The sequence below is a fragment of the Ylistrum balloti genome, unplaced genomic scaffold (genome assembly GCF_031769215.1).
Source record: "Ylistrum balloti isolate Yb309-2 unplaced genomic scaffold, AGI_CSIRO_Ybal_v1 Utg370000, whole genome shotgun sequence".
Lineage (NCBI taxonomy): Eukaryota > Metazoa > Mollusca > Bivalvia > Pectinida > Pectinidae > Ylistrum > Ylistrum balloti.
In genome coordinates, this window is record NW_026782078.1 from 188,365 (window position 1) to 201,937 (window position 13,573).

The following is a 13,573-nucleotide window of genomic DNA, read 5'->3' on the forward strand; positions in this document are numbered from 1 at the left end:
CCATTTAATGCAAAGCTAGTAAAATACGAAAACATATAAGATTTTGATAAAAAGTATAATCACTTCTGATGTAATTATGGAATTTCTAATTTTAATTTTGCAATTAATAGCTATTATAAGCTGTAGTTTGTTTAATCGATATTAACATTTGAAAGTGTTTACGAAACAAGGCAATGACAATGAAGCAACCACAGTCTTGCGAGTGTTTTGCAAAAATCGTTATGATAAACTGAGCGTCAATGCTACGCCGACTCCCTTGACATTCCATTTGTTGTAAAATGGCAGACGAGGCATTAGCTCGGGCAGGACTTCATTTTGATGAGCTGAATAAAATACGAGTTCTTGAACCCGAAGTTCAACAGCAAACACTAGAATTAAAAGAAGAATGTAAAGACTTTGTTGATAGTAAGTAGAAAAGCATACCGTATTTAAACAGACAAGAAAAAATTTTCATGGTCTCTCTTTCATCGAGGTTGGAAATTATTGGAATTGAGAAGATGCACGGAACTGCAAAGCGTTTTCTTTTTACAGGGCATTTTCTCTCTCCTCTGAACTACGACACATTTGTGTACAGATAAGTCATAAAGTGCTATTTTCAAAAATATAATGACGAAATGGCATAACTGACCTATACATGAAGATTATGTATGCAATATTCACTACATTGAAAAAATAAACAAATTTTGGTTACAATTTATTAAATCGAATTACCAGCGAAACTGGTACGCCTTACGTTATAGAATGTACATGTGTCAAGCATGTTAATTGTTATCAGTAAAGCTATTGAATGAAAATTGGTACATTTGATCAATTTGTATAAAAAAATATACAACTTATTTTTTGAGTTGATATGTATTTGCAAATGTGGCTTATGAAATACATGTATATATACGTCAGTCTTTGAATGAAAAAATGCTTTTTTGTCCTGTTGATTTCACAAAAGTACTGTATGACTCACCTGAATTAGTTCAAAAGGGTTGTGAATACCTGTCTCCAAATTTTATTTTTCTGTCTGGTTGCAATATATAGTCAGAAATCTTCCCAACATAAAACAAGACATTTTAGGCCCCTGTCATCAACATATGGAATAATATTCAGGCATTTTTTGTGCAATACACAACAGTGTCTGCAATTTGGCATTTTAGGTTTCCTTTGTTTCTTAGCAAATAATTCTAACCACACCTATTCATAATGACATCTGTTAATTCTTTATTTTTGTAACTTTTATATGTTCATAACATAAGTATCAAAAACTCTGTGTATTTTAAAGTGGCAATTATATAAGATCGATAAGTTGAAGATTAATAATAACTCTATAGTCAGTTTCTACCAAGAGTTGTCCTTCCTGACTCTCAGTAAGAAAGTGTAAGGACACAGCTTTTCCACAATGGCTTTCAAAGGAAATCTCATTTTAGTAACCTACTAATTTGTAAATATCAGTGGCCAATATTTACTACCTTATGAACAAAGCGATTGAATCCTAGGCAGAGGAGAAATTATGCAGTCCGTAATGACTGATTTTCAGGTACAAGCTATTTGTGAATTACTTAAATTTACATTATGTGTCAAATCATTCAAATATATATAACAGTCATGATGTATGTCACACTTATTTTGTTTTTCAGAAATTGGTGGTTTTCAAAAGATTGTTGGAACCTTTATTGAGGTTGTAGATAATGTAGCTAAAGAAGTGGAAAAAGAAAAAATGAAGGTAATATATGTTTGTTTTTAAAGTTTGAACATTTTTTTTAGGTGACAGAGTTGTTTTGTGATAATAAAAGACAGGTTTTAACCCTCCAAAATAAGGTATGGGACCTGAATATTATGTTAAGGTTATTGAGAAACAGAAATCAACTGATTTCCTATTCCATTTGTAGATCTAAAACAACTTTTTTGGTAGAATAATCAACAATAGAAATAAAAGTATGGATGATTATTACGATCTTTTCTATGATTATAAAGTTGAGAGTTGTTATTAAGGATCTGTATCATTATTTTTATTTCTCTTCTGTTTAGGCGATTGGTTCAAGGAATTTATTAAAGTCAATAGCAAAGCAAAGAGAATCTCAACAGCAACAGCTACAAGCTTTAACATCAGAAAAGAAAATGCAGCTTGAAAGGTAAAAGTCCCTGAGGTGTATGATGTTTCCTTTTACCAATGAAGTCATTGTTGATAAATCATGATCCAATGATCTAAAGATTGTAATTTGTTGTGAGATTTGATCCTTGTTGTTTTCATAGAAATATCAAAAGATTCCTGTTTGTTTACAGGACAAACATTATACAAATGAAATGTATTGTAGTAACCACTTGCTTTGAATTGTTAATTTTCATATATGCATATGTAAATGTTTTATCTGTGGGGCTGTAGTGGCTGCATGGTTAAGGTGTCTTTATCACCAGCCCTCCACCTCTGGGTTGCAGGTTTGAGGCCTACTTGGGATAGTCACCAAGTACTGGCAACACCTTAGTGTTTTTTATCTCCCGGAACTTTCTTCCACTATCCAAACCAGGCATGTCCTTAAATGACTTTGGCTGTTAATAGGACATAAAGCAACAATAACCAATTTTCATCTGCATCATGTTGTATACATAAAACATACTTTTCTGAGTCTAATGGTACAAAAGTTAATATTTTAAATGTGAAACTAGGGTCAGTGTGATTTTAATGATTTTTGAGTAGGAGCCCTTTGAATAGTACAGTGTGATATCATATTTTATACACTCAATGCAGTTATGGTATGATTCAATAAATGATGTAATCATGGATTAATTAAATCTATCAACTCCATGGGGATAAGCTAATTAAAAGGGGATTTCAACCCAGACCTAAAAAGAAAGATTGTTAATGCAATATGACAAAAGTGAGACTAGCTGAGTGTGCAACTTAAGAATCTGTCCCCTGAACCTGGGTGATATTAGTTAGCTGATAATTACTACACTAAATGGTTAAAATGCAATGAAATTAACTGAATTCTGATCATTCAAGGTCAGCATTTGTACCCAAATTAAGGCTTAGTTAAAATTGAACAAATTTCTTTATCTAGTTCAACTCATTTAGGGACCAGAAGCATATTGCAATTTTATCATATAATCTAGACTGAATTATTTCCTTGTAAGAAGACAGATATGCTTAAGTAAGTCTTATTTTGTGATATTTCCATCAACATGTTTTATATCTATGGTCATGTTATTTGATATCTTGTATTTAACTGAAGCAATCACTTCAAAATAATTTTATATTGAACAGGTTAGGTCTGGCCTTTCTTACAGGAAACATATGACTCATAATATTAGCCTTAGCTCACAAAACTATTTGATATAGGACAGGGTACATTTGTTGAATGTAAGTCTTGATGACTATTCCTTTATTTCAGGTTGCGGATACAGTATGAAGCTCTTCTGAAGGAAGAAAGGGAGCAGAAAGAATTCATAGAGCAATTTACCTTACAGAAATAACATTCATTGCTGTCACACCTATACCGCCGTCCTCTGTGAATAGTCTGAATTATCATGTACATTGATGTCATTAAATATTGTTATTTTCTACACATCTTTTGTAAATAAAACAAATTTATATCATACTGATCACTGGTTAGTTGTAAGAAACTATTTTGAAGTTTTAAGAAAACAGTTTTTCAGAGAAACCCTATCTATCAGGATATGCATTTTTAGGTCATCTGACCCGAAGGGTCCGATGACCTATAGTCATCATGCTTCGTCCGTCGTCGTCCGCCGTGCGCCGTCCGTAAACTTTTCATTCAAACGACTTCTTCTCAAATACTAGAAGGTCTAGGGGGCTAATACTTGGCACAGAGGATACTGGCATGGAGCTCTACCAAGTTTGTTCAAATGAATGACCTTGACCCACTTTGACCCACTTTAAAGGTCACAGGGGTCAAATATGTTAAAATCTTTAAACAACTTCTTCTCAATAACCAAAAGGCTCAGATTGCTGATATTGTGCCTGTGGCATGCTGGGATGAAGGGCTATCAAGTTTGTTTAAATGAATGACCTTGAACAACTTTCAAGGTCACAGGGGTCAAATATGTCAAAATCTTTAAATAACTTCTTCTCAAATACTAGAAGGCCTAGGGGGCTAATACTTGGCCCATAGCATGCTGGCATGGAGCCCTACAAAGCTTGTTCAAATGAATGACCTTGGCCCACTTTCAAGGTCACAGGGGTCAAATATGTTAAAATATACAAAGGACTTCATCTCAATAAGCAAAAGTCTATGAGTGCCGATATTGGGTCTGTAGCATGCTGGGAGGAAAGGCTACCAAGTTTATTTAAATGAATGACCTTGAACAACTTTCAAGGTCGCAGGGGTCAAATATGTCAAAATCTTTAAATAACTTCTTCTCAAATACTAGAAGGCCTAGGGGGCTAATACTTGGCCCATAGCATGCTGGCATGGAGCCCTACAAAGTTTATTCAAATGAATGACCTCAACCCACTTTCAAGGTCACAGGGGTCAAATATGTTAAAATATACAAAGGACTTCATCTCAATAAGCAAAAGTCTATGAGTGCCGATATTGGGTCTGTAGCATGCTGGGAGGAAAGGCTACCAAGTTTATTCAAATGAATGACCTCAACCCACTTTCAAGGTCACAGGGGTCAAATATGTTAAAATATACAAACGACTTCTTCTCAACAAGCAAAAGTCCATGAGTGCTGATATTGGGCCTGTAAGATGCTTGGAGGAGAGGCTACCAAGTTTGTTCAAATGAATGACCTCAACCCACTTTCTAGGTTTGGCTTGCTTTTTGTCAGATGACCGTTAAGGCCCATGGGCCTCTTGTTAAGATTTTTAACTCATCTGGCCTGAGGGGCTTCCAAGTTTGTTCAACTGAATGACCTTGACCCACTTTCAAGGTCACAGGGGTGAAATGTGTTATAAAATCTTCAAACAAAAATTTCTCAGTAAGGGAAAGGCTCAGGGTACTTACATTAGGCCTGTAACTTGCTGGGATGAAGGGCTACAAAGTTTGTTCAAATGAGTGACTTGACCCACTTTAAAGGTCATGTGTAAAATGTGTTAAAGAAACTTTCAGTAGGGGAACGGGTAATTATATTGGGCCATTGGAAAAAGGAGTACCAAGACTGTACAAATAAATGATTTTGACCATTTTTCAAGATCACAAGTGCTAAACATGTAAAAACCTTGAAAGAACTTCTTAATAAAGAAAGGCCCAGGGTACTGATATTAGGCCTGTAGCTTGCTGAGATAAAGAGCTACTAAGAGAAAATGGCCAAAAGTGCCAAAATCACTGTTTCTGCACCATAACTTGAAAAAGTTACCATAAAAGCAATCAAAAGCCTGTCACTAACTACCAGGGTTTCCATTTCTGATATTTCTTCATTACCATGGGAAGAAATGATGAAATTAAACCTCCATCAGCAGTTCTTCTTGGCAGGGGTTCTGAATGACTATGGCACTTTAAAGTTCATCTCCAATACAAGAGATTTATAATAAACAGATGTATATATTTGTTCATAATGAGGATTGACCCTGTACTCCATCCAGTCTTCCCTCTGAAAACTTCAAATAATTCCTGGATCATAACATTACAATTGAAACCTTTATACTGTGCAATCTAGTGAAGGCAATGTTCATACTTTCACATTTGCCATCCACCCAGAGTCCCCATCTTAATGCTATGCTGACAGTGTCAATTTACAAAGTCTTTGCAGTATTACTTGTGCAAATGTATGACCTTATCAACTCGCATTCAACACCCTGGTCAAATGGAATGAAAACTTTTATAACAACTTAATCTGAATAACCAGAAAATTTTGGATATTGAAATTTCACCAATAACTTGTTGATATGATGATTTCCATGTTTTTTCAACCTCGTAAAACTTTAAACACCATGAGGTAAACTGATTTGAATTCCTTACAGATTGTTGAAACTTGTCACCTTTTAATGTTAAACAACTTACTATCAATCAACAAACAGGTGAGTGAAGCAGGTTCATTGTGCCTCTTGTTTATACATAACCTTGATATGCAGAGTATATTTGGAAGCAAGGATTGAGTTTAAAATGTATCCATATGATTACTTAATTCTAAATTTCCATACGACACATATTTTACCTTAGGTTAAATTTGGTTACGATATAAACTCTGCCACTACAGTTCTGCAGCTTTTACTAAAAATAAAAGCTGACAATAAACATTGCATGTTCACAACAGCATAAAGAATGGTGGTCCTAGATATAAATGAAATCAACACAAGACGTTCTGATGAAGTTTTATTATATATGTAGCTTTTAATTTTATTTCATATGTTTAGCAATAGTTGTAAGATACCAGTACACACCATGATATCTGATACATAGGGAATCTTCTTATGTACTTGGAAATAATCAATTCACCTCCCAATACGCTGCATATATATGTACTACATGGTTATACTGTATGGCTGGTAATGCTTGCAAATAATTTGATTCTGCTATGACTTCTTAATATAAATTCTATTTATAACTTTTCTTAATTTTGTGACAAATTATTGACAATACCTAAAAGAGACCTTGTCTTGAAATGCTGCGGCACATTTATACATGCATGTCTATGGCTTATAAAATAAAAAAATCAATACTTTTATTCTCAAATACATGTACTTACAGGGGTAAATAAGATCCCAAAACACTAATAGAATAAGTTCACTTTACCAAGAAGCTTCCTGCATTAGTGTTGACTTCATCCTTATTTCAGAAATGCCTATTCTGTAATCCATTCTTGATGAAGATGAGCGTTCTACAATGATCAATTCTTCCCTGGTATGAGGTAGTTAGCAAAATAGACAAAACACAATATAAAAAAGATAGGAATTCACTTTTTTAGATCAGCCTTTTATCTCAAATGTACTTTTATCAAACCAAAGTAAAAGCTTTGGTGAAAGGTTGTTACCACTGCACCAGCTGACCACCTATACCAGGTATCTATTTACCAGGAAGCAAGATGTTACTGCTGCACCAGCTGACCACCTATACCAGGTATCTATTTACCAGGAAGCGAGATGTTACCACTGCACCAGCTGACCACCTATACCAGGTATCTATTTACCAGGAAGCGAAATGTTACCGCTGCACCAGCTGACCACCTATACCAGGTATCTATTTACCAGGAAGCGAGATGTTACCACTGCACCAGCTGACCACCTATACCAGGTATCTATTTACCAGGAAGCGAGATGTTACTGCTGCACCAGCTGACCACCTATACCAGGTATCTATTTACCAGGAAGCGAGATGTTACCACTGCACCAGCTGACCACCTATACCAGGTATCTATTTACCAGGAAGCGAGATGTTACCACTGCACCAGCTGACCACCTATACCAGGTATCTATTTACCAGGAAGCGAGATGTTACCGCTGCACCAGCTGACCACCTATACCAGGTATCTATTTACCAGGAAGCGAGATGTTACTGCTGCACCAGCTGACCACCTGTACCAGGTATCTATTTACCAGGAAGCGAGATGTTACCGCTGCACCAGCTGACCACCTATACCAGGTATCTATTTACCAGGAAGCGAGTTGTTACCACTGCACCAGCTGACCACCTATACCAGGTATCTATTTACCAGGAAGCGAGATGTTACCACTGCACCAGCTGACCACCTGTACCAGGTATCTATTTACCAGGAAGCGAGATGTTACTGCTGCACCAGCTGACCACCTGTACCAGGTATCTATTTACCAGGAAGCGAGATGTTACCGCTGCACCAGCTGACCACCTATACCAGGTATCTATTTACCAGGAAGCGAGTTGTTACCACTGCACCAGCTGACCACCTATACCAGGTATCTATTTACCAGGAAGTGAGATGTTACAAGTATTCTTGTCTTACTATTGTATAAATACTGTGATCTTACAAATCTTGTGTAACAAATGAAAAAAAAAGACACAATAATATCAATGGACAGAAGTATTTGTTATGAAGGATCATATGACCATAATATCAATACAGACATTCTAAAAATTTCTTAATAAGTGAAAATGAATACCAAAAAAAAAAGTATATAAGAATATTATTAAAATTATACATCACACAATATTATTAATCTAGATAAAAACAAAACAAAACCATAGAAATATCTATACATAACATAACAAAGATATCTTTATATGAATATCTTTATAACCTTCAACATGGTAAAATCATATTTCAATGTATTAAAATGTACTGGGTCAAATATTTTCTTTAGTTCTAGTCTGAGACAGTCAATAACTTGTTACTACGTCTGCAAAACCAGGCATGACATGTATTTATTTTTTTCACTGCAGAAATTATAAACTCCTGATTTATAACTTAATTAATAACATAATTCAATGTAATACTGACCATGAAAAGTCAAAGATATATTTAATTCTGAAACACACTTCAGTAGTGTTGTTAATAATCTGTATGTAGTAAAAGCATTGTAAGATACAAGTGTGTCCATGGGTGTACATATAGAATGTAAGTTAACTAACAAAACGTACAGTCTATGTGCGACAATGATCCTCAACAATCATACATACTAATCATTGTAATAGTCGCGACCTATTACATATAAAATACTGACTACTCAAAAAGACGTTAATAACTTTTTACAATGTGACATATGTGATACATGTAATATAGACATGTAAAGGTATGTTGGGTTTTTAAAATAATAAGAGCAAGCATGAAGTCTTAAAATGTATGTAAAACTGATACAAAATTGAATTAAAAAATATATATAGCACTTAAGACATTGATAGATATAAGTAAACTTGTGTAATGATAAATTCAGGATTTCAAGACCTTATTATTGCACAAAAGGGTCAAAGTCTGTAGCTGAAGTTCAACAGAAACTTCATCTGTTAAAAATCAAGGTCCCTGGAACTTGAGAAGTTTGTAAAATGCAGTTCCAGAGAAATTCCTTGAAAGTTGTATGTTTTTTTTATCAGGTCAGAAGAAAAACTGATGTATCCTGATGCAACCACTTAGTAATATAGATTTGATCCAATGTATAACATAGATTTCTATGGTTTTCCTTCTTTGGTTATATATATATACAAAAAGAGAGAGAGACAGAGACAGCTTAAAAATTAACAAAGAAAAAAACAAAGTGTATTAGTTCACTGATATTTTCCAAAATTTCTTAAAAATATGCAAATTGAAAATTTTCACAAATAAGTAATTAGATGTTGAAGAATTTTAGACGAGTTGACCCTGCTTTGTTTCATGAACATTAAAAATGAACTATCTTTGGTGTTTTATCTGAACCATTGTTTATGTATATCACCGTGATAGAAAACCTGTCTACCTTACACAGAAATGAAGGCTACAAGCTGCCTATTTATGAAAGGCACTAGGAAAACACTGCAGAGGTAGAACTTAATCTGAAAGCCTGCTCTGAAAGGAGTTTTATTTTGAGAATTATGAAATAAGTTTGTTACTGCTTCAAGCTTTTTGTACACTTTTACAAGACTTCAATAAAAACAAAAGAAAAAAGGTTATTTCTATTAAAAAACAGCTTTATAACATTTATGGAAATATCTTGGATGTGAAAATGTGCCTGCATTTTCCCATTCCTTAACAATGACTAAGCTTTACAGTATAAGTTAATAAAGCCACAATAATGAAAAAAACGTTTACAAAATTTTAACAATGACTTAAATTTACCACCATTCTGATTCTGTTACATAAAACAACTCGGTGATTTATCAACATCATTTGTGACTATCTGTATATCTGTAAATTTCTGATTTTTATGACAAATTTGAAACTTATGTATTAGTGTCCTAACTATATGTCAAAAGTTTGAATAGCTGGGCTATCTACACCCTTAATACTACTGCATTTATTTCACATTTCCTACATAAATGTAGTAATGAACATCCCCTATTCTAAACATCATGTTACTTGAACTTCAAACCAAAGTCAAACAGATATATTGTTGTATCATTTGGCACAAAGTTGTATAATCACACCAGGGTTACCTGTTTCTCTAAACTTTTCAGGGAACAATCAAGTTGGGCAATCTCATTCATTCTTAGGTATGTCCATTGGCTAATTTTCCTATGGATGATGTGGATTTCCTTTACTTCCAATTTAATACCAACATCGCTGCTGTCAATATCATAAAAAAGTCATTGTGGATGGACTGTATCTGTTAGGAGACAAATCCTATGTGTAGGATAAACAAGGGACAAACATAGATATTCGATGTAGCTCTCAAAATTAACAATAACAATAAGTGCTCACTTACATTAACAATACCATATTTTTTTATGTATGATCAGTCTGTCTTTCACTCATCAAATGTTCCAATAATAAAGTAAATTATGTAATTATGTCCTTAAAGCACTGCATGTGATTTTAACCTCATTTTAACTGACAATATAGCCTAGCTGTTGTAGCACTAAAGACAATGTTTTACTGCAGTTATTAAACTCCATAGTTACCCTGTTAACAAATGTATGATTTTTGTTTGATTTGGCAGCCGATATAGAAAAGTTTTCTTTAATGAGTCTGTGAAAGAATATTTTTGCAGCCTCCCCCATCCCCCCTTCCTTGCCTCCACGTTTTTACTACAATGTATTAATATTTCTACTGGTTTCCAGACAGAAACTGAGTGCCCCTGGCTGCACTTTTCTATAATGCTGATGTGATACAAGCAATGATTTAAGTAATTGGAGGCTGAGACAAAACCATTGGCAAGACTTCATGACAAGGAAAACAAGATCAGCATGCTATACTACAGCATCATTCCAAGATAATAGCTCTTGTATCATATGTGTACAGACATGGATAATTCCTCTGACCTTGCTGGGCCTTCCATGGTAAAGCTGGTCACAACAATGGAGTTACACTGATCATATAAAAGCTTAAACAATACACTGGAGACTGGATTCACAAAGTTATACGGTACATTGCTGACAATAAGGTAAACATAGTTGTATTCTGCGTAGCAAGCTTATTCTAGTGTTAAAAATGTACTAATTTTTGTATCACAAATTCTGTCATGTATTTGGTGTAGCTACATATATATATACAAATGACTGACCAGCTGATTTTTTTTCCTATTACAAATAAAACATACAAATTAACCTGGATTTCCATTAAAACAACTGCAAGACGATTTTAACAAAATACTTATATATCTGTCTTTCAATTATCAGATAAATTTACATTTGTAAGATATTATTATAAATGCAGATATTAAGAAAACTGGAGACTTATTTAAAAAGGTTTTTGGGAATAAATATTCTTGTACGTCAAATTCTAATGATAACAACACAAATAATACTGTACAGATGAAGGGTTATCATAACTGTGTCAGTCTCTTACATATTATAATAATGGTTATCGTAACTGTGTCAGTCTCTTACATATTATAATAACGGTTATCGTAACTGTGTCAATCTCTTACATATTATAATAACGGTTATCGTAACTGTGTCAGTCTCTTACATATTATAATAACGGTTATCGTAACTGTGTCAGTCTCTTACATATTATAATAACGGTTATCGTAACTGTGTCCATCTCTTACATATTATAATAACGGTTATCATAACTGTGTCAATCTCTTACATATTATACTAACGGTTATCGTAACTGTGTCAATCTCTTACATATTATAATAACGGTTATCGTAACTGTGTCCATCTCTTACATATTATAATAACGGTTATCGTAACTGTGTCAATCTCTTACATATTATAATAACGGTTATCGTAACTGTGTCAATCTCTTACATATTATAATAACGGTTATCGTAACTGTGTCAGTCTCTTACATATTATAATAACGGTTATCGTAACTGTGTCAATCTCTTACATATTATAATAACGGTTATCGTAACTGTGTCAATCTCTTACATATTATAATAACGGTTATCGTAGCTGTGTCCATCTCTTACATATTATAATAACGGTTATCGTAACTGTGTCCATCTCTTACATATTATAATAACGGTTATCGTAACTGTGTCAATCTCTTACATATTATAATAACGGTTATCGTAACTGTGTCCATCTCTTACATATTATAATAACGGTTATCGTAACTGTGTCCATCTCTTACATATTATAATAACGGTTATCGTAACTGTGTCCATCTCTTACATATTATAATAACGGTTATCGTAACTGTGTCAATCTCTTACATATTATAATAACGGTTATCGTAACTGTGTCAATCTCTTACATATTATAATAACGGTTATCGTAACTGTGTCAATCTCTTACATATTATAATAACGGTTATCGTAACTGTGTCAATCTCTTACATATTATAATAACGGTTATCGTAACTGTGTCAATCTCTAACATATTATAATAACGGTTATCGTAACTGTGTCAATCTCTTACATATTATAATAACGGTTATCTAACTGTGTCAATCTCTAACATATTATAATAACGGTTATCGTAACTGTGTCAATCTCTTACATATTATAATAACGGTTATCGTAACTGTGTCAATCTCTAACATATTATAATAACGGTTATCATAACTGTGTCAATCTCTTACATATTATAATAACGGCTATCATAACTGTGTCAATCTCTAACATATTATAATAACAATACATCAACTGGTATTCTTTGAAATGGACTACAAAATTCTATTCTAAATGTGGTGATTTAAGATCAGCAAGTAGTAACATCTGATGATATAAATGTTTGTTAAAGAGACATTATTATGTAAATGTTTGATGATGAGATGTGATGATATAGATGTTTACTGATGAGATGTGATGATGTAGATGTTTGATTGATGAGATGTGATGATATAGATGTTTACTGATGAGATGTGATGATATAGATGTTTAATGATGAGATGTGATGATATAGATGTTTACTGATGAGATGTGATAATATAGATGTTTACTGATGAGATGTGATGATATATATGTTTACTGATGTGGTGTGATGATATAGATGTTTACTGATGAGATGTGATGATATAGATGTTTGATGATGAGATGTGATGATATAGATGTTTACTGATGAGATGTGATGATATAGATGTTTACTGATGAGATGTGATGATATAGATGTTTACTGATGAGATGTGATGATGTAGATGTTTACTGATGAGATGTGATGATGTAGATGTTTACTGATGAGATGTGATGATATAGATGTTTACTGATGAGATGTGATGATGTAGATGTTTACTGATGAGATCTAATGATATAAATGTTTGCTGATGAGATGTGATGATGTAGATGTTTACTGATGAGATGTGATGATGTAGATGTTTACTGATGAGATGTGATGTAGATGTTTACTGATGAGATGTGATGATGTAGATGTTTACTGATGAGATCTAATGATATAAATGTTTGCTGATGAGATGTGATGATGTAGATGTTTACTTACTGATGAGATGTGATGATGTAGATGTTTACTGATGAGATGTGATGATGTAGATGTTTACTTACTGATGAGATGTGATGATATAGATGTTTACTGATGAGATGTGATGATGTAGATGTTTACTTACTGATGAGATGTGATGATGTAGATGTTTACTGATGAGATGTGATGATGTAGATGTTTACTTACTGATGAGA

At 33.5% G+C, this 13,573-nt stretch overlaps 1 protein-coding gene across 1 annotated transcript; it reads left to right on the top strand.

The window, feature by feature from the left end:
* Positions 1–278: 278 nt before the first annotated feature.
* On the top strand, positions 279–3,588 carry LOC132548094 (intraflagellar transport protein 20 homolog). Its single transcript, XM_060211917.1, has 4 exons — positions 279–405; positions 1,626–1,711; positions 2,017–2,120; positions 3,378–3,588. Exons 1-4 carry the CDS (start codon positions 279–281, stop codon positions 3,457–3,459), a joined length of 399 nt encoding a protein of 132 aa, XP_060067900.1. The 3' UTR covers positions 3,460–3,588.
* Positions 3,589–13,573: the final 9,985 nt, after the last annotated feature.

Coding starts and splice junctions, on each gene's coding strand:
- LOC132548094 (XM_060211917.1), top strand. CDS start 279: ATGGCAGACGAGGCATTAGCTCGGGCAGGACTTCATTTTGATGAGCTG. Junction 406..1,625: donor ATGTAAAGACTTTGTTGATA/GTAAGTAGAAAA, acceptor TTTGTTTTTCAG/AAATTGGTGGTTTTCAAAAG. Junction 1,712..2,016: donor TGGAAAAAGAAAAAATGAAG/GTAATATATGTT, acceptor TCTTCTGTTTAG/GCGATTGGTTCAAGGAATTT.